Source organism: Sorex araneus, chromosome 3, assembly GCF_027595985.1.
Source record: "Sorex araneus isolate mSorAra2 chromosome 3, mSorAra2.pri, whole genome shotgun sequence".
Lineage (NCBI taxonomy): Eukaryota > Metazoa > Chordata > Mammalia > Eulipotyphla > Soricidae > Sorex > Sorex araneus.
The window spans coordinates 182,124,476-182,145,985 of record NC_073304.1 but is presented as its reverse complement, the minus strand read 5'-3'; the positions used below and the strand labels follow the sequence as shown (position 1 = coordinate 182,145,985).

Here is a 21,510-nt window from a genome sequence, read left to right as displayed (position 1 = left end):
GCCCTGTCAGAGCTCTCGACTAGGGCCTGACTCATGCTGAGGCTGTGTCTGTCCAGGACTTCCTTGCCGAAGGCTACATGAACTCCTCTGTGAGGGCCTTACAAGTATTCTTAACCCCAAAATGCTGGACACTGGGCGGACCTGCTGGGCAGAGGACTGCTCACAGCCCAAACGCTCCCCTGGACAAGATTTGTGCCAGGAATCTCCGCCTTGGAGTCTTCTCTCAGGCCGAAAACCAGAGTGCCCCGCTGCCTTCCCATGGCCAGTGCTGGGTTGGGGCCTCAGCTAACCGAACATGCAAGGCACCAGCCGTGGGTAGGGATCTCAGTGGAGGTCTGATTCACTCTCTGATGGAATTACAGATGAGAGCAACAGCTAATGTCCGAGAAGACAGCCCTGCAGAGGAATCTGGTCCCAGGTGATCGCGGTCAGCTCCCCGCGTGTTATCCTCCATGTCCAAGCTGGGTGAAAGCCCCGGTTAGAGCATTCCTCCTGAGAGCTGCTGCTGGCTTGTGCCAGGGCTGTGGACTGTGGGACAGGAAGGGACCTGGGTGCATTTGACTTGCACATGTCTGGTGATCAGTGGTGATGTAACACTTTTTTTTAATTTTATATGGAAGGAAAGCATTTTAAACCACGTTGTGGAGATAGGATAAGTTGGAATTGTGCAGACGCCAATGTTCTGGGCAAAAAAGGTCACTGTCTCTCACCTAAGCAACATACCTGAGCAGTGAAAACACGTGGCAGGGGCGCCCCCTGGTGGAAATTAGTAGGGACCGATGCAACCACAAAGGTGCTGTTTGAGCAGGTTCCCCCTTGGGAAGGTGGAACTGAGCCCATCCGGGAGAGCTGTGTGCGAGCCACAACCTGTGGGTCATCTGCGGGCACGAGATGCTGGGATTGTGCTGAGCACCTGAGGCTGTTCTGCAGGGTCCCAGGTCTCGGCTGATCTCTGAAGCACGCTCCTGCTCCTGTGGCAACTGAGATGGGCACAGATGCCTCACTGGGCGCAAACGACTGGGCTGCATATGCATGAGGGGAGGCCCAGGGGGTCTGGAAGTCTGAAGCGTGATTGCTGGCAGCACTTAGTAAGCTGATTTAGGGAGCAGTTGTAAGGGACACACACATATAGATGGGGAGATTCAGGAGGAGCACGGGACAACTGCAGGCACGGGGAGACAAGAGGCAAGCACAGGGCAGCTGCAGCCATGTTTTGGTGAGAGATACAGCAGAAAGGAGCAGCAAAAGAACTGGGAAGTGAAAATCTGGGAGAGATGGAACAGTCTTCACAGCACGCAGCTGAGCAAGGCCCCTGGCACTGTGGCTCAGGACCGCCTTGCACTGTACCCAACTTCAGCTGGCTGCCGGGCAGTCCTCTCCCCTTCCGGCAGGGCAGTGGGCTGTGTGCTGCTCTCGGTGTGGTAGGTGCATCTGTTTTGAGTCCTTTTCATCCTGTCTCTCCTCAGCAGCGCCATGGCTCATGTGAGGGTTCCAGCCCACCCCCTGCCCATGTCTGCGCTGCTCCTTAGTGTGACTTGCTCCACGTTGGTTTTTGGCCGCTGCAGCCCTGGATTCTGTCCCTGCCTTGCTGGCAGCCATGGTGGTTCTGTAGCCCTAGGCTCCTGACCCAAGGCCTTGTCCACTCATGCCTCCCTGCCAGCTGCTCTCCAACCCTGCCATCCCTTCCCGTCGAAGGTGTCTGTTCCTTCTGAGAGTTGCTAGCACCTGGCTACAGACAGGTGGCACAGACTGCTAACCTTCTATTTTCTTCCTTCATAGCCAAGTCTCAGAAGGATCAATCAGTGAATCATGTGATTATCCACTTAATCCTACTCCACCAGCTAAGAGTAACAATATGACTTCATGGGCGTTGGGGGACAATTTCTGCACTGTACTGACCCAGTAAGGAGACGCACATTTCCTCTTCCCTACCACTTGTTCTGTTCATTCCCCAGGCCAGCCCAGGGGTGCTCAGAGCACCCCATGAGGCCAGGATGGAGCCAGTTCAGCTGCCTGCAAGGCACCCTCCTGTGTACTATCCAGACCTCCCTTAGTTCTTATAAAGATCATTTCCTAGATTTGTAAAAGTAATGACTCCAGTGCCATCAGCAGCCCATGATATATGGAGAACACCCCCCCCCCCCCGCCCCAACAGCTTCCTCCCTGCTTCTAACTGGTGACCATTTATTTTTTATGAAACCTTAATATAGTTCTACTGCTTGTTTATTGCTGCTTGGAAATAGCTCAAGGTTTTCTTTTTTTTTTTTTTTTAAGATTTCTCCCCCCTCAGGAAAACAATTAACTTCCAAAATGGAAGAGATAAGAAAACTGTTTGCCGGGTCTGAACCCCATTCTCTTAAGCCTGTGGTTTTGAGTCTCATGCTCTAAGAGCTGTAGGATGAACACCGGCCCCCTAAAACCTCCCCAATGCTGGAATTTGTCGTGTTACTTGGCATGGCAAGAAGAGCCTGCGCTGTCCCGGCAGACTCAGGAGTGGACACTGGCCTGGCCTCCAGGAGAAGTGTTGGTGCGGGAGATGGGCTCCGGAGGTGGAGACAGTGTGCAGCTCCACAGCCGGCTCTTCGAGGGGCAGTGGCCAAGGTGCCCTGGCCAGCCTCTGGCTCCCAGGCCCGGGGCTCCCTCACTGAGCCTGGGGCAGCAACAGAAACTGGTACAAACCTTTTGATGAGTTTTTATTGCGAAATATTGAATGTAGAAAAAAAGTACAAAATGCCAACAGTCAGATGTGTACACGTACAGTATTTTGACAGTCTACAGGCAAACAGGCTCACCGCAGAATGCATCTTTAGACCAGAACAACCGAGAATGGACTGCGATATTCACAGGCTATTCATACATAAGTAACTAGAGCCCGAATGACCCCCCCATCGGCAAACGCTGGCAGCTGGAGACGGCTGACAAGCACAGGACTGCAGACCGAGCACCTCCTCACAGGGCCACGTGAGAGGACACTGGTTCCGTCAGCCAGGACACGAGACGCAGGACAGGGACTCAAGGACAGTTCCACAGCTGTGGAAACTCGAGTTCTAAGAGGAGGTCGTGGAAGGACGACAGGGCGTCTGATGAGCACTACAACTGCAGCCCCCTCGGGGAAGCCACCTCCGGTGCACTCGAGGTAGAAGAAGCACCTGGGCAGCAGCTCCGGGCCATAGGCAGGGCCGTGACATGCTTCACGACAACATTACAATGACCGCCGTGGAGCAGAGCCAGAATATAAGATGTTAAAAATGTGACAACCACTTAGGGGTTCAGCGACGTCTGCAAACACCAACATCTGCTGGGCGGCAGCAACGTCTGAACTGGGGAAGAGCACTGTGCCAGGAGCTCAGGAACTCACTGGTTCAGATTCCTCCAGCAGGGCGGATTCGATAGTCTGCACTGCTTGGAAATACCCAAGATCACACGGTCTCAAATTTGACGAAAGATCGTTGCCCTTATGAACAGTCATGACAGGAAGGAGCTGCTGCGCCCCGTCTCCTGGAGTGACCGCCACAGCCACGTGGCTTCTTAGGGCCTCCTTCAAAGCAGCTCAACACGGGCAGCTGGGCAGCTGGCAGCCAATCCTCACCCATGAGCCCCGTAGGGTAGGGAACCTTCACACTTGGGCCAGCCAATGACGCGGCCAACTGCTTTGTGCACTGGCACCGCCAAGTGAGAGGCGAGTCGCACCGCCTGCTAAGAAGTGCTGGCTCGGACAGGCGATGCCTACATGGATCCTTCCCCACCCGACAAGGACCCTTACAGACAGCTTTAAAGACTGTAATGAAGTTTTCTTATAAAACATTTAAGCATCTGAATATAACAGTAGATTTTAATTTATTCAAAGCTCAGATTAAAACTTTTTTTTCCAGATTTGCTTTAAACTTACAAATTAAGTACAGGATATATAAATATTAACTTAGATAATCACACATTGGAAAGGAGATATATGGACCATTGCAGAAAAAAATACAGATTTCTAAAAAATTTTATAAAAGAAAAATGAAGCAAACTTGATTCATAAAGTATGACCATGAAGCCATAGAATGTAAAAAACCCAAACTACCAGAAGTTTTAAAAATGAAATCTCGGGGGAAGTTCTGTGATGTAATTCAGTGATTTCTATGGCCAACAGCTTCCCGTATCACAGGCTGACCCCGGGACCACCTAAAGTCTATTTCCATGATCAGTTCTTAATGCAACTTCAAACATTTTTCTAGTCACTCTGATTTCCTTTTGAAATAGGCTCCTGTACATATGCATTTATATACAAACATTTATTAAACATGACTTTAAAACAAACTATGTACAAAAGATTAGCATTCCTATAAATAAAAACATTAGGTGGCAAAGAGGCACTTGTAAGTAAAAATCTACAGTAGTTTGTACAAAACAGACACATCTTACCTCAGATACTGTACAATAGACATTAATTCCTATACCAATAATGAAAATACTACTTTACTAACTAATGTCAATGATGTAGGTTTAAAAACATATTTACATAGTATAGTCTAAAGTTCATTTAATAAAAGCACCATGATTCTCTCTTAATTCATGTTAATGCAAAGTAAAAACACAATTACCAAAAAATGGTCACCATTTTCCTTATTTAAAAGTCTTGTATTTCTAAATTCGAAACTGCTCATCTGAAATTAGCATACTGTGAAACCAAAGGTAGAGTCCACCCCCCACTTTCTGCCTTCTGAACCCACACTTCCCTTATTGCATGTTGCACTGGCAGAGAGCGCTGTCCTTTACAACTGCTAATACTATTGCTGGCAAAATAGTTCCTGGGTATCAAATAATTAAAAAGTTACTTCAAACCAGCTGAAGTTTTATTTGAATGTTTTACAACTTAAAAAATGCTGTATATTAGTTACAAAAGTGAATAGGAAACACACCAATTCATTTGGTGTGTAAAAATATTTTCCACTATGCAGAATTTAGGGACTTCACGAGTCTTTTCAAATTGACATTTTCAGCAGAAACACTAAATCAATCGCTATTCTCTCAAGGGGATGTTAGAATGCTTCCACTTTTGTCAAACTTTTTACCCTTTGACAATGCTGCAACCTGTTTGAGAAGTTCTCTGTTTTTGGCCTGTGGGAGATAAAAACATTAAATGTTAAAATGGAAGCACTTTGACATTTATGCTGCAGAATGATGTTTTAAATGTTACTCTTTCCACACAAATAAGATTTCTTTGAAACACAGAGCAAATGAAAGTTTACATGTTTAAGTTTGTCTCTTTGTTGCTGTTTTTGGATCAGACCTGATGATGCTCAGGGCCGACTCCTGCCTCAGATCCCTCCTGGGGTGCGGGGGGGACCATATGGAACCAAGCTGGGCGACCTGTGCCGCGTGCAAGGCAAGTGGATGCCCTGCTGTCCTCTCTCTCCAACCAAGGTTCATTTTTTAATGTGGGATATGTAGAAGGAAAATTCTAAATTGGTTTATCAGTATCATTTTTGCCTAAAGACCTGAGTGATTCAATGTAGAAGAGTTCGAATTTTAGGGGCCGGAGCGATAGCACAGCGGGTAGGGCGTTTGCCTTGCACGCGGCTGACCCGGGTTTGATCTCCGGCATCCCATATGGTCCCCCAAGCACTGCCAGGAGTAATTCCTGAGTGCAAAGCCAGGAGTAACCCCTGAGCATCGCTGGGTGTGACCCAAAAAGAAAAAAAAAAAGAGTTCGAATTTTAAAGAGAGAATAAAGAAGTGTTGGATCTTTATCTTAAAAGTATGAAAACTCTGACAATGTTTCGTTTTATAAGTAATAAGACTAAGTGACTTCAGTGATATTCTGGGAAGAATATTTACCAACCAAGCTTTTCATTTGAGACTTCTGATTTACAAGAACTAGCCCAACTTTCTCACACTGCAGAGGGATGTGGCAGTACTGCACAGGCCTGCCCAGAGGCAGAAGGCCGGTCTCCCACTACTGGCCTTGGGCTGGTTTCAGCAGCCACAGCTAATCACTGCCGGAGAGCTGGACATTTCAGGAAAGGCTAAGCTTGCTCCTATGCAGCTGATCGTCACTATCAATGACCGAAGACACCTGCATTTCCCTCAAACAGAATCTGCGACTAAGCCGGTCCCCCAGTCCCTGGGCTCGGGGATGGTTTTGCTTTTTCCTAAGGGCCACGCCCATCGATGCTCAGACTTGCTTCTGGCTCTGCAGTCAGAGCACCCTCCTGAAGGCTTAGGGGCCATGTGGAAGTGCCCTCCCCCGGCCTATTGCTCTGGTCCCGCTGGCTCAGTGAATGGTTTCCGACCGTGGTGCCTTGGTGCCCATCAAATACCACAAGAGCCTCCACACACCCAGACATACTCATAAACACTTGGACTTTGGGACCCTAACTAGAAGTGCTGCCACAGTTAGGAATCTTAGCTCTGCTCTGAAAGTAAAAAGTCGAAAAGATCCTCTGGGCTGGTGCTTAGAAACCACTTTCCTTCATAGAAACCAAGATTCCTGAGTATCTCAGTGGGTGCTTCTGGCCACACCCTGTGTGCATCTGCCACGGACTCCAACTGCCTCATGCAGACGATGCCCTGGGGCCTTTCTGCCAGGCACACTCCTCCAGCTAACCTTGACATGCATGCAGAATTAGGGGCACTTCTCATTTCAGTGGTTAAGGTGGCAACTAAGAGTTTCTATTTCAAATCCAATTTCAAGTCTAGAAAGCCAAAACTTTAAAAGGATTCTTATTTTCCTTTAAAGTCTTGCAGTGTGAGAAACTCAAAGGACAAATCAAATGCAAACAGTGGTAGTGAGTGAAAAAGGCGACCCTGCTCGCTTGGCTGGCCAGGCCTAGTTCTCCAGTTTTCAGACACTGCCTACACACAACTAAATCTACAGCTGCCACGGCCTGCTGGCTAATCACGGGACTGGACTAGATGCCTAGATCAAATCAGTTGTGGGCACAGGAAGATGGTGCGGACACCTAAAACTTCCCCAGAGTTCTGCCATATCTGTTAGTCACATTTATGTTGTCACATACCAACCAATTAAAAACTTGATCTTGGGCTGAAGAGAAAGTGCAGGGGTTGAGGCATCTGCCTTGCCCACGGCCGCCCGGGGTCAATCTCTAGCACCACATATTGATTCCAAATGTCGGCAGGAGTGATCTCTAAGCCAGAGCTGGGAGTAAACCCTGAGCAATGAGCCAGGGGTAAGCCCCTGAGCACTGCTGCTGTGGCCCCACAGAAAATAAAACCTTCATCTTCAAGTTATTAAAAGTCACTTGTCAAATCACCTTTTTCCAATCCCCAGTAAAGCTAGTGAACATATAATGCTGGTTAGGATCCCGAGCTGGCATGGCAATGATCCACAGTACAGCCGACACTAATTCTTGAGAGCAGTGTTCTCACACCACACCCCCACCCTGCCCCAGTGCCCCCTCCCCACTGGCTCTGGGGGTTTCTCACTACCCAAGGTCCAAGAACTCAGAGGCAAGATGCCTAGAGCAGCTTTTCCCTTTACATTTCTGCATTTATACTTTCATGCTACTAGTCACTAACTTATTTGTAGCTGAAGGGAAAACTGTCCGATTCTGCCCTCTCTGAACATGGTCTACCAACATCGCTTTAAGATATTTAGGCAGGGACGGGTTCTGAGGCGCAGGGCTCGCTTGGGCTGGCAGCTCCAAGGATGCTGCTTGGCCCAGTGGTGCCCTTGGTGGGGCTGGGGGCCTCCAGGGCTGACCTGGCAGTGCTCAGGAACTTCACGGGCTGTATCTGGAGAGGCCTGGGTGAACACAGAGTGCTAGGAATGGAACTGATGTCAGCCCAGTGCCTGACCTCTTACTATCTCCTGCCCCCAAACACACATAGACTTAAAGTTCTTCTATCTTTGTGACTCCTAGGAAAATCAATTCAGCTATTTAGGAACATTTGGAATGCTGCCCCTGAAAAAAGACCACCCAGACAGGCACTCCCAGTGGGCCTTCAGGAGGCCTTGGCTCTGCACGCACTGACTCCGTCCCGGGGTGCGCCAGCCCCAGTGCCCCCAGAAGCACCAGCACCCTGACCGAGCCTGGCAGACTGGCATGCAGTGCGCACTCCAATAGCAGTTTTCTTTATTCTTCATCAGTGTAGCTCCTAAGAGTTCAATGATACTCCATATAGTTTACTAACTTGGATTTTTTAAATATTGTGTTTACTTCCCAGATGTCAGGGATAACTACATTCTGGAAGGTCTCAGGGTTCAAGTCCTTACTACAGCAATGGACAAGAAAGCTCAAAAGTGGGGCTGGAGCAATAGCACAGCAGGTAGGGCGTTTGCCTTGCACGCGGCCGACCCGGGTTCGATCCCCAGCATCCCATATGGTCCCCTGAGCACCGCCATGAGTAACTCCTGAGTGCAAAGCCAGGAGTAACCCCTGTGCATCGCTGGGTGAGACCCAAAAAGAAAAAAAAAAAAAAGAAAGCTCAAAAGTGCCCGCTGACCCCAGAGGCACAGGCTTGGGCTCTGCCAGTGAGGAGGGTATCTGCAGCTGCCTACATGTAGCAGCCGGGTGATGAAAGCAGGGTCAGGGGTGTGTCACTTCTGGCTCAGGATGTGAGCACAGTTCACCTGGAAAGTGTGGCCACCGCAAGCCCGGTCACAGGAGAAGATCAGCCTCTGTGAGAGTAAGAGGAAATGGCAGGCTCCCACAGAAAGGTGAGTCACGACTGATTTAGGGACGACTTTAGTTACTTCAACAGATTCAGCTCAAAGGTACGAGTCAGGCTGAAATGTCAGGAAACATTTCCCTGTTCTCAGAGCTACAACAGAGTAGCAGTCACGCTGCTCATTCCTGCAGTGCCAAGTCGAGGGCTGCTTCACATTTAGGTGCTGTTCAGTTCTGTTTTTAGTGCTGGGCATACCCTGAGCTCCGGCTATGTCACACGGGATGAGAGATAACACAGGGGTGAGGCACAGGCCCGCACTGGACCCCTGGCACCTCAGGCCTGCTATCCCTGGAGGCCCCTGCGTACTGCCAGAATGGCCCAGGTAACCCTGGACTTCACGGTCCTCGAAGCCAGCGAGCTGCGGCCCAGCTGATGGACACCTGCCAGGAGGGCCCACAGTCTCCCCAAACAAACATGAAGATTTTATTTTGAGGTTATCATTGAGCATTAATAATTGAAAGAGGAGGGGCCGGAGCGATAGCACAGCGGGTAGGGCGTTTGCCTTGCACGTGGCCGACCCGGGTTCGATCCCCAGCATCCCATATGGTCCCCCAAGCACTGCCAGGAGTAATTCCTGAGTGCAAAGCCAGGAGTAACCCCTGAGCATCGCTGGGTGTGACCCAAAAAGAAAAAAAAAATGAAAGAGGAAAGTAAAATCATGAAACTAATCCTTGCTGCTGGGTAAAGCCAGCCAGTACCAACAAATGGTCCTGCCTATGTCACAGTGCTCAGTGTGGGCAGAATCAGACTGGCACACACCATCTATACAGTGTCTGGGTACCACGTCCCACACAACCCCTCTCCAGGTCTACGGAGCAGTGACAAGCAGGATGGTCTGAATTCCATAGGCTCCTAACTCCACTCTGCATCTGAGTCTTCACTGCTTGTACAGAGAACAGGACAGTGGGAGACAGGGAGAGCACACATCTCTCCTCACACCCAGAGACAGAGAGAGCGCACACCTCCCTTTACAGAGACAAGGAGAGTGCACACCGCCCTTCACACCCAGAGACTGGGAGAGCGCACAGCTCTCCTCACACCCAGAGACAGGGAGAGTGCACACCTCCCTTCACACCCAGAGACTGGGAGAGCGCACAGCTCTCCTCACACCCAGAGACAGGGAGAGCGCATACCTCCCTTTACAGAGACAAGGAGAGCGCACACCTCTCCTCACAGAGATAGGGAGAGCACGTATCTCCATGGCAGTGCTGTCTATGCCCAGTACCTCAGTGCTCCCCACTCTGCCTTGGGGGACTCTAGGTATACTGAAAGCCTCCCGAGGCCGCTGCTGGGCAGAAGACCCCTTTGCCATCTTTCGCTTCAGGCAGCCTCAATGGTCCTCAACTGAGATCCCAGAAGTGGCTCTGAACACTTACTCAGCTGTACCTCTCCACCTCTCACTTGGGGAGAACAATAAGAATGACGTGGAACACACTAAACAATCTGCTTTTTATACCTTGATTATGACACTAATCTTTGATTTGTTTATAGCCACCATGACCAACTCAGCTTGTGGCAATGATACCTCTCTTGGAAAGCTGCTTGACATTGAGGCAAAGCTTCTCAGAATATACTGAACCCCCTTTTGACTGACTTCAGGATCAGGATTAAATACTATGAAGTTAGAACCGCTGCCTCTGTAGTGGGCTGTCCGGGCACCCCATCTCCTCACCTGAAGCTGCTCCACAGTTTCTTTGTGAGCCTTTTCCATACTGTTCATCTTGGTTCTTAAGTTTGACTCCTGGTACTGAAAGTCTGCCTTTAGCTCTGTTAGCTGGGAAATGGAAACAGAAGACATATGTGTACACGGATGTCTATTACAGAACACACATATGCAAGCACACACACAACCATGCCAGTTTAAATGTTATTCTTAATAAACTCATAGTATCTAAGAGGCAGATGTTAGGAACAGTTGTCTGAATGTTGTAACATCTAATTTTTGTCAACTGGTGTAGTCAACTTTATTATTAATTACGGTATAATTGTACTGTAAAAATATTTAATCATCACTAGAACTTTTTAAAAGTTGCCTTTCTTCTTTCTTTTTAAGAGTAACTTCATGGGACAGAGTGTGGTAACTAATACACAGATAGAACACATAAGCCTAACTCCTTCGAAAATGTTCCCCATTAAATATATAAATGTTATATGTAACTATTGAGGCCAGAGGCACTTTCACTGATCCTCAGCTGAGATTCCCCAGAAGTGGCTCTGAACACTTACTCGTCTGTACCTCTCATATACATTGATATATGTATAAACACTGTTACAGTAAATACTGTTACATGTAAACATTAAAGCAAGAGTATGTCAGCAGCAAACATTAAAACTAGTTTCTGGGGCAGGATCAACAGGACCCATTTGTTGCCCGGCACCCTGTATGGTACACTGGGGCACTGCCAAGGTGATCTCTGAGTGCAGAATCAGGAAGAAGCCCCGAGCAACTCCAGTTGTGGTCTAAAAACCAAACAAATGAATGAATAAATCAAACTGGCCCCAGGTTAATCATTCTGTGGCAATGGGCCCAAACTGAGAATCTGAAGGCAAGTGCCCCACAGGGAGACACAGCCCCAGTGCCTGAGGGGCTGGATTCCATCTCTAGCAGTACCAGCTACAATTTAAAAATGAAGAATGGAAGACAAAAATGGAGAACAAACCATATAAATACAGCAAACATTAAATGAGAAGAGGAAGGGGATCTTTTTTTTTCCCCTCTCTGGATTTTGGGTCACACCCAGCAGTGCTCAGGGCTTACTTCTGGCTCTGCACTCAGGAATCATTCCTGGTAGTGCTCAGGGGACCATATGGGACACCAGGGATTGAACCCAGGTTGACTGCATGCAAGGCAAGTATCTTACCAGTTATACTATCTCTCCAGCCCTAAGGGAAGAGTATCACTTTAAAACTGAGCTAACTCATACAAATATTTAGAGAAAATCAGTGTGCAGAAGAAACAAAGAAACCTTCATGAGTTTTTCATTTATACAAAATCTTTGAACTTCAAACCGACAAGTTGACATTCTACAAACTTTATCAGAACCAGAGTGAAACTTGTGATATTGTTACTTGTGGTTTTTTTTTTTTTTTTTGGTTGTTTGTCTTACACACCAGCAAGTGCTCCAGCTTACTCCTGGCTCTGTGTTCAGAGATTCATTCCTGGTAAGACTCCAAGCACCAGACGGGATGATGGAGGATGGAACCTGAGTCAGCTGCATGCAAGGTAAGTGCCCTATGTGCTATACCATCTCTCCAGCCCTGGTATTTTGTTTTGTTTTGTTTCTGGGCCACACCCAGCAATGCTCAGGGCTTACTCATGGCTCTGGGCTCAGGAATCACTCCTGGTAGGCTCAGGGGACCATATATGGTGCTGGGGATCAAACCCAGACTGGTGCAACACAAATGCTATATCTGCTGTACTATCACTCAGGCCCCAAAGCCTGAAATTTAAAAAATTTTAATGTGGCAACCCTTTAACTTTGTAACAGAAGTTTTTTAAAAAAAATCAATAGTGTCAGTAATATTTTAGGGGGAGAATCACAATTTGGTTTGGTTCCTCTATGTTTATGTTTTACTCTACTCTGGTTAATGTTTGGTTTCAATCATAAATCCTTTGCAAAATAAAACTCCAAAGAAAAAGTCCAAATTGAAACCTCATATAAGAAGACATGAATACTAATAAAAGATAGTATATTAAAAAGATCTGGGATTAATAAAAGATAATACAAGGTGTCCTACAGTTCATATACTGAATTTGCTTAATGGCAAACTACATGAAAAATAAATTCTAGTCTACTGATTTCTGAGGCAGGAAGAATGTGTGACCAAAGCTGATGCCGCCAGAGGGAAAGTCAGCTCACTTCAGCACACTGAGGATATTCATATCAGTCCCACTTTCATACTCGGGTTGTATTTACAACTGTTTTCTAATTACTTTCTAACAGGATCTACGCTCAGCAGTGCTCAGGGACCCAGGGCAATCCCCAATTTGATATACTTTGGTTAGTACATCAGAGATTACAATAAGCTAAGACTCATTTTCTTAAATCACAAAACTTCACAAACTATTCCATTTCTATTTCATTTTTAAACCAAGACATTAGATCAATTTTAAAAGGCCAGGTTTACTGGAAACTGATGTTCAGAAATTATCTTAATTTAGAGTTGGTTCTCAAGTACAACTGAAATTCTCAAAGATCGTTTTACGTATCTTCCATACAGAAGAGAGCTCAGAACCCGACTGGACCCTCATGGCCTTATAGAATCACACACAGCAAATGGTACCAATGGGGAAAGTTGACGGAGCGAGGCATGTCAGTGAGGGCCTCACCTTCTTGTCCTTCTCCAGGATGGTCTGGTCACGCTGTTGCAGGAGGCGCTTTAGGGACAGCACCTCCTCCTTCAGCTGGCTGATGAGGACAAAATTGTCCGTTCCCCCACTATCTGCTGACTGATTTATAGAGCTACTAGAAAGAAAAGAGTAAAACACAATTAACTGAAGTAGAAGAAAGATTAGCGTATGTTCAAATTGCATAAATTAGACAATTCCACAAACATCCTTAGAGCTAATGCAAAAAAATATGTACCTGACAGAAATGGATGCAACTGGCAAATTACCTTACTAATGGCACACATAAATACACCTGCAGAAATATAATTCAGTATTAGCTTTTAGGGGGTCAATACTTCTAGTGTAAAGCAATAGGCAGCCAATTTGTACAGTAACATCAGCAAACTTTTGGCTAATGAACTAAAACAAAGTCACTCTTATAATAGTTGCAATCTAAAAACATTTTTCCGAGGTCAATTTAAAAATATCACATTAAGATTTGTGTTTCATTGAGTTTAAGAGAATGTTCTGAAAGCAGATTTGTTTTCCTTTTTTAAAAACCCAAATTTATTTCCCAAATAAACATAATTCAGTGCCACTTTCTTATTGCCAAAATTAAATTTTAAAATTTTAACTGACGGTTTACTCTTCTCTTTATTCTTCTCAGAGAAGTCAATTTAGAAGATACGTGTTTTTATTCTGTTACCATGTAATAATTGGCAATCAATAAATGTTCAACCACATTGAATTTTCATAGCGCTTAAGAAATTTGTTTTTACCTATCTCCATTAGATGGCTTAGATTCCAATTTGGGCTTTTTCTTTGGAGTTTCATTCTGAATTGCAGCAGAAGATTTATGGCTGAAACCAAACATTAACAAGAATAATTAGAGTAGATAGAGACAACAAAGCATTATTATTCCCTAAAGTACTACTGATTGTTATTGACTTTTAAAAATCCCACATAGCAAAGTTAAAGAGAAGCCACAGTAAGTGCCCGCGCGCGCACACACACACACACACCCACCTCCCCCCCACGCGCATGCGCTCTGCATGCAGCTAACCAGAGTTCAATGCCCAATACTGTATATGGTTGTGGATACTGCCTGGAATGATCCCTGAGCACAGTTCAGTGTGACCCCAAAAACCAAAACCAAATCCAACAAAGGCACATTTCAAAGGCCTTCAGGAAAATGTGTCCACATAGTTACCTCTGTTTCCATAGCCCCTGGTCTTGTTCTGGACTCAAATTGCTGATTCTGAAAAATACATAAATGACATCATATAACATTTGTTAACTATAGCTACAATTAATATTCGTCCCAGTGGAGTCTAGTTGTATACGTTCAAATCTCTGTTCAGAGGCATAAAAAGGCATTAAAAAAAGGATATACCCAATATTTAGGCTGAGCTACTATTTACCGAATAAATCATGTCCTAATAGAGATACATTTCTAATAAAATGATTATGAATTATAAAGAGAATTCTTTAAGAAAGATGCAATGATAGAAATTAAATTTTCTCTAAGATCAGGACTTCTTACAAAATGAACAGCTCACTGAGAATATGCTAAGTAGATTATCATTCAGATCTGAAAGAAAAGAGCTTCATGGGCAGGCAACAGCTTAGGGAATTCATGGCCTTGAAACTAGTTTTACAAGAAGCAGTAAGAGAAAGACAGGAAAACTTCCCATCATGCGGCAATGAGTATGGTGCTCACTGATGGCACATATGGCTGTCCTATACTAGATTAAGAAAGGCTAAAAACACATCGCAATTAGCTATCACAAACTGACTTTCATTGGTTTATTTTCTGATAATTCTATTTGCTATTTCTTTAAGTTTACTGGACCAAGTAATATGAAATAAATTTGTTATTTGCCTGCCAAGGGGGTCTGCTGGGGGCGGGAAGGAAGCTGGGGACACTGGTAGTGGGATTGCTGTTGGGGTGTTTCATGCTGGAAACAACTCTATTATGAACAATCCTGTAAGTCATGGTGCTCAATAAACACTCCTGTGAAAATAAAAAGGGACAATGACAGAATTGAAATTTTCTCTAAAACCGGGACTGCCATGACTCAATTTTATGTCGTCAAAGGGAGAGGCGAGGTGAAAGCCACAGCTTGGTTCCAGGTGCCAAGACTCTTCCTGGCCAGGCTGCGCTCAGAACAGCTGAGGGAACGGGGGGCTGACTCAACCTCCAGCTGCTTTCCTGGCTTTCCTAAGGACTCTCTCAGAGTCTCTTGATCTTTTTATTTATTTATTTATTTATTTATTTTTGCTTTTTGGGCCACACCCGGCGATGCACAGGGGTCACTCCTGGCTCATGCACTCAGGAATCACCCCTGGCGGTGCTCAGGGGACCATATGGGAAGCTGGGATTTGAACCCGGGTCGGCTGCGTGCAAGGCAAAAGCCCTACCCACTGTGCTATCGCTCCAGCCCCCAGTCTCTTGATCTTGCTTGAGTTCATATTCTGAAGAAGCTACTCTGGGAAATTTCATAATAACAAAAATGATTTTAAAATGGAAACTACAATACTGCTTCCTTTGCATTCTGCCCTATTGCTCGCCAAGTGCTACTTCACTGTGACCCCTTCAGCTTTCTCCCATCCCTGCACACAAGCCAACCTCCCTAGCTGCTATACTGCGCTCTTTCAGTCTGGGCAGCTCTAACCTACCAAACACCATCCACGAGAACTCTGATATGTCACCTTGACATTGTTCAAAGCTGAGTCAGGTGTAGCCCCCAAATAAACAGAATTACAAAAAGGAAATAAAGCTAGTAGGGCTTCTGATAAATCAAGCATTGATTTGAAATGTTTGATATGAAACATTCAATATTGTCACTGTCACTGTCACCTTGTTGCTCATCTGAGATCTACTTGAGCGGGCACCAGTAACGTCTCCATCTTGAGACTTGTTATTGCTTTTGGCATATCGAAAATACCACGGATAGCTTGCCAGGCTCTGCCATGTGGGCGAGATACTCTTGGTAGTTTGCCAGGCTCTCTGAGAGTGGCAGAGGAATCAAACCCGGGTCGGCTGCGTGCAAGGCAAATGCCCTGCAACTGTGCTACCGCTCCAGCCCATGAAACATTCAGTATTACCCACATTTATTCTTTGGGAGGTGTCCCAAGAAGTGCTGAGAGGACCTGAGCTCCTCCAGGTGATTCTTGGCCAACCATGCCGGCCAGACCCTGCAGTGCCAGAACTTACACTGGTCACCCCAGCAGCAAGAACCCGGTGATGCTCAGGGCACCATGGGATACGGGGATCAAAGCATGGCCAGGCGCATGCACCATAATCCCAATACTATCTCCTCTGGCCCCCAAGGGTGAAAGGTTACACCCAATGATGCTAAGGGGTTACGCCTGACTCTACCCTAACTCCTGGCATTGCTTGGGGATCCCATATGGGATGCCCGGGCTTGAACCTCGGTCAGCCACATGAAAGGCAAATGCCCTACCTGTTGCACTTTTGTTCCGGCCAAGTGTGTAATTTTAAACACTAATTCAAGTTGAGAATCAGTCTCCGATGGTCAAGCGTATCATGCCATGGCCAGACTGTACAAGAAGTCGGACAGCAGTGGAAGGCATTCGACCCCAAGGTGGGTTCTAGAAACTTCTGTCAAGGGACCTACTTGTGTTGGCCGCTGCCATGCCGGTGGTGGTGATGGTGGTGGTGGTGGTGGTGCTTTGAGTGATGCTGGTCTTTCTCAGGAAGGGACGAGGAGGAGTTGGAATGGGAGGCACCCAGGCTCTTCCTCTGCTCCTTTGTCTTCTGTAAGACTCTTTTGTACGACAGAGTACAAAGCCAGCAGAGTAACTTTCCATCAACCTTTGGAAAGGAAAACATTTGCATTTGATTTAAAACACATGCACACTGGCCACAAGTGAAGCTAGGTGGGATGAAGTGACCAACTTCTAACTGTATAACCCCGAACCGTCACCTCTCTCCCTTAAACCGAGTAAGATGACCTGGTCACCTTCCGACTTCATACCCCCTAGCAATCACCTCCTCTCCTTTAGATACATGTAGGCTCTTTGCAAAATGGAAGTAAAACTAAGACTTCTTTAAAACTTGGCAAAATGCTACTTTGGAAGATAATAAAAATTGGTGATTTATGAATTTTTATTAAAGTTATTTAAAAAGTATTTAACTTATTTTGCCTTGGGGCCATACCTGGCGAGGCTCAGGGGTTACTCCTGGCTCTGTACTCAAGGATCATTCCTGGTGGTGCTTGGGAGACCACACAAGAAGCAAGGTAAGCACCTTACCCTGTACTGTCTCCAAAGTTCCAGACCTTTTATTAAAAATTGATAGCCCATTACAAAGCTGCTCATGATTGGGCTTCAGTCATACACTGCTCCAACACCCGTCCCTCCACCAGTGTATATTTCCTTCCACCAGTGTCCCAGGTTCCTTCCCACTACTCCTCAATTCCCACCTACCCCTCCCCTGCCTGCCTTTATGTCGGGCACCTTTCTTTTCCTCCTCCCACCCTCCCTCTCTTTTTCTCTCTCCCCTCCTCCTCTTTCTCTCTCTTGCTCTCTCTCTCTCCCCTCCACCCCTCACCTTCCTCCCGAGTTCTCCAGTCCCACTCTTAAGTTATTTTTAATTTGGAGGAAAAAATTTATCTTATTACTAGAAAGAGAACCAGATTAATATACTGCAAAGACCCACTGTGAAGGAATTTTGTCTAAGCACTAGTCTGAATCTTGAATTATTAAATCACTAATTATTTAAAAATGTTAAACTGTCCTTTACTTGCATTACCATAAAAACTTCATTTATCGGGGAAAAAAAAAGTAAAGCCTGAATGATATATATAAAAACAATTCCCATGTGTAGGTTTTATTTGTTTAGGGTTTTGTTTTGTCTCTACTTCAGTGGGTAGGGCACTTGCCTTGCAGACGGCTGACCCGGGTTCAATCGCCGACATCACATGTGGTCCCCTGAGCACCACCAGGAGTAATTCCTGAGTGCAGAACCAGGAGTAACCCCTGGGCATCGCTGGGTGTGACCCCCCGCCCCCCCCAAAAAAAAAACAGGCACAAGATTAGCTTTGAACTACAAGCCAATATTCAACCATGAGGATTTCTGTACTGGCTCCATCAAGGAACCAGAAAAGTCCAAGCAGTCACACGGCCTAAAAGCCTCGTCTCCTGGACCCAACATCCAGGACAGTTGCCAGAGGGTCAGCTCAGTGTCCAGACTCGCCACTCAACAGCACCTTTCAGGGCCCCAGAATGCAGGTGTTCTATGGGGTGCTGATTGCCACCACTTATACCTTGTTGACTGCCCGGGCACATACCTTCCTCCTGCCCTCCTCCTTCCGGTCAAAAGCACACTGCTGCTTGCACTGCTCACAGGTCTGAGGTGCCCCGTACTTCTTTTCGGAATTTGTGCAACGCTGACACTTGGTGCCAATAAATGCGGCTATTATGTTACAGTACTGACAAGGCTTGGGCTGAAAAACACACACTCTCTTTAGTTGAGATACTTAAAAATATTAAAAACTTGCTGCGTAAGACATGCTTGCAGTACATGCTATGCATCTCTGGAATTAAGGAAGCTAAAACAGTTCTCCCTGTTGCCCAATCACAGCCAATCACACCTATCATGCTTCTATTCATTTGATTCTATTTCTGGACCAGGAAGCTCACTGTTATACCATGAACAGCTAAAAGACACGAGAAAACAATGTTCTCACATGAAAACCATTTCAAAAGATGGAAACAAAGGTGTACTTTGATAGAAAAGGTTTGTATATCCAGGATCTGGGGGAATGAATCTCTACTCCAAAATCCCGATGAGATTTATTCTATCACTTATTCAAAGGCATGACTTACTGTCATATACAAAGAGAGGTGACACAGGAATACAAACTACTGAAGAGACCTGTAACACACTCAACGTGAATGAAAACACGCCCCTTTTTTGACACTCACAGTAGAGTTCAGGGTGCTTTAGGTGCTGAGGCTGCAGTGACTACGCAGTGTCTGTGGTACCCAGGCATGGATCTGTACCAGTACACAAGGTTTCTATGAAGTGAATGTTTAGCTGCCCATACTGCCATGCCAATACTGCTTGTGAACAAAGTTCTTTGTCATTAAGTCTTTCTATATTTAAACCTTTGCTTTTCAGTGATTTAAAGTGGGATGCAGAGACCATGAGACCAGGGTGGCAGGGATCAAACTGAGGCAGTTGCTCTCTCACCCGAGTTATGATCCAGTATATGAATCTTTTAAGAATATGCTAGTAGTGGGTAGGGCGTTTGCCTTCTATATGTCAAACCCGGGTTCAATTCCCAGCATCCCATACGGTTCCCTGAGCACCAGGAGTGATTCCTGAGTGCAGAGCCAGGAGTAACCTCTGAGCATTGCAGGGTGTGACCCAAAAAGACCCCCCCCCCAAAAAAGCTGGTAAATTTCACAATGTAATCCAATTAAGTATCCACACGTAATGACAATTTTATTATCGGCTAAACCCAAGTCCTTGCACATACAGGACCAATGCTCTACTACTGAGCTGTATCCCTGACCCATGTAAAGAGGCATTTGAAAATGTCTTCCCATCAGCCTTGGTATTTTTTCCTGAAACATTTTTATAAGTTATTTAAGCACATGGTAATAACTATCTTTTAAAAGTTCCATCTTTGACAAAAACATCTCGAATATAAAGTGAAAACGGAAGACATACCGTGCCAAACTGTTTCACATTTTGAGCACACTTCTTACAAATTGTGTTAGTTTTGCTGAAAAGGAAATTGTACAGATTATCAAATTTATGCAGCTCTCTGAGGAAATTAGCATAGCGATGAATAAAAAGCAGATTAGTTGATTGTGTGCTTAATACTTTTTACATAGGGCAAGCAATTTAAACACACACACACACACACACACATATACATGGTATCTTTTTAGGTTGTACATTACCAACCCAATTGTAAGTACCTTACAAAGGAATGCTTTTAGACATTTTGCTGTGTATTTCTGGGTAAACAAGGTGTCCCCAAGATTCCTCTGAGTTTCCCAAACTTCATACATGTCGCTGTCACCAATTAGTGCCACTGGTGACACCCGCACTCCCGCACCCTGGAGATGCCTGGGGGGGATATCATGACTTTATGTCCTTTTTAAAGGCAGCCCTCTACAATATCAGACAGCGCTCGGTTAGAATGGGAATAGATGGGTCGAGGGAGACCAACACCTCACCTTTTCCACATCTGGAAAATCTGCACTCTTAAGGGAGAGTAATGTCTATGGGTGAAGGTGCCCGCCAGGCACTGTGGGTGACTATAGCTAACGACCTTACAGTGTGGGGAAGAGTCTCACCTCAGGGGAAAAGACAAGCCACTGGTTACAGTAACCACTAGACTCTGTGGTTACTTTCTAATAAAAAGTAGCAAATTTTTGTAACTCTTTTTATACTTTCCCATTAAGATACTAAGTGTCAAATTCCTGCAATAAAACAGCAACAGACTCACTTCCAAATTCTTTCACTAGTAACAAAATAACTCTTCACATTTGGTTACACTGCTAATGTTACAGACCCACAGGTCCAAGTCTTTGCTACCCCCCCTTTTTTTTCGTAACTGCACTTTCATTAACGACTCTTCATTATCCTATTCATTTATTTTGTTTTCCCAGATGTAAAATGACGAACGGTCACCGTGATTTAGTTGACATTCTTGCCCAGTACATAGTACAGGTGTACAGTTTACAGTTTGCCAAGGGAACCACCAAATGCTCTCATGCAAATATGGGCTTCACCTCCGGGACCCGAACAACATTCCGTCTTTCAGCCATCCAAACGGACTCGGCATACAAACCTCTCTTGCTGAAATTCGGATCTGCAGTAAGTACATTTTACAATAGGATGTGCAATCCGACATTCCTGCAATAAGAGAACATATCAGTCGCCGGCCGGAAGTCCCACTTTCCTGCTAGGAAACGCGGCGGCCCAGGGCCTCGGACACCCCTGAAACCTGCCCTCCACCGCCCCCCCCACACTCGCGTGCCGTGCCCAGGCTGGGGGGCGGCCAGGGGGGGTGGTCTTTGTCCTTCCTGCACGCCGCGGGCCGGCAACGGGCGCACCCGGCCCTCTGTCAGGGCAGAGCGGACGGCCAGGGGCGCGTACCCGGGGCCCCGCGGCTGGACAGCCGGCCGCTGTCCCGGCCCCACCCCCGGGCGCCCACCCGGCCCTGCTGCCCGCGGACCTTGCAGAGCTGCTGTCCCTGCGAGAGCTCCTCGAACGGGTAGCGCTGCGTGCACTTGGTGCAGGCATACAGCGCCGAAGCCGCCATCCCGCCGCCGCCCCCGCTCCCGGCCAGGACCGCCCGGGCCGCTGGCACCGCCGCTCCCGCCTAGGCCCCGCGCGCGGCGGAGGGACACGCAGCCCGAGCCCGCTGCGCCCCAGCTGCGCGGCGGCGGCGGATCCGCTTCCTCCTCTGCCGCCCTTCGCCGCCGCCCATTGGCCGTGGGGCCGCCCGCGTCATCGC

At 46.6% G+C, this 21,510-nt stretch overlaps 1 protein-coding gene across 2 annotated transcripts; it reads right to left on the bottom strand.

Moving 5' to 3' along the window:
- Positions 1-3,814: 3,814 nt before the first annotated feature.
- Positions 3,815-21,445, bottom strand: FAM76B (family with sequence similarity 76 member B). Of its 2 annotated transcripts, none has more exons than XM_004604820.2 (10): positions 21,229-21,445; positions 20,842-20,906; positions 19,710-19,764; positions 18,322-18,477; positions 16,648-16,844; positions 14,217-14,264; positions 13,786-13,866; positions 13,007-13,142; positions 10,349-10,450; positions 3,815-5,103 (listed from the first exon to the last, which is right to left on the bottom strand). In XM_004604820.2, exons 1-10 carry the CDS (start codon positions 21,313-21,315, stop codon positions 5,014-5,016), a joined length of 1,017 nt encoding a protein of 338 aa, XP_004604877.1. In that variant the 5' UTR covers positions 21,316-21,445; the 3' UTR covers positions 3,815-5,013. The 2 variants fall into 2 exon arrangements, with proteins under 2 accessions (XP_004604877.1, XP_054989439.1); XM_055133464.1 differs by having other exon boundaries at positions 13,007-13,139.
- Positions 21,446-21,510: the final 65 nt, after the last annotated feature.

What these genes read in the sequence shown, in the direction of transcription:
- FAM76B (XM_004604820.2), bottom strand. Translation starts at nt 21,315, where the DNA reads ATGGCGGCTTCGGCGCTGTATGCCTGCACCAAGTGCACGCAGCGCTAC. An exon ending in CATGGCAGCGGCCAACACAA is followed by an intron (nt 14,265 to 16,647) that starts GTAGGTCCCTTG and finishes TGTATTTTTCAG; the next exon opens with AATCAGCAATTTGAGTCCAG. An exon ending in AAGCCATCTAATGGAGATAG is followed by an intron (nt 13,143 to 13,785) that starts GTAAAAACAAAT and finishes TTTTCTTTCTAG; the next exon opens with TAGCTCTATAAATCAGTCAG.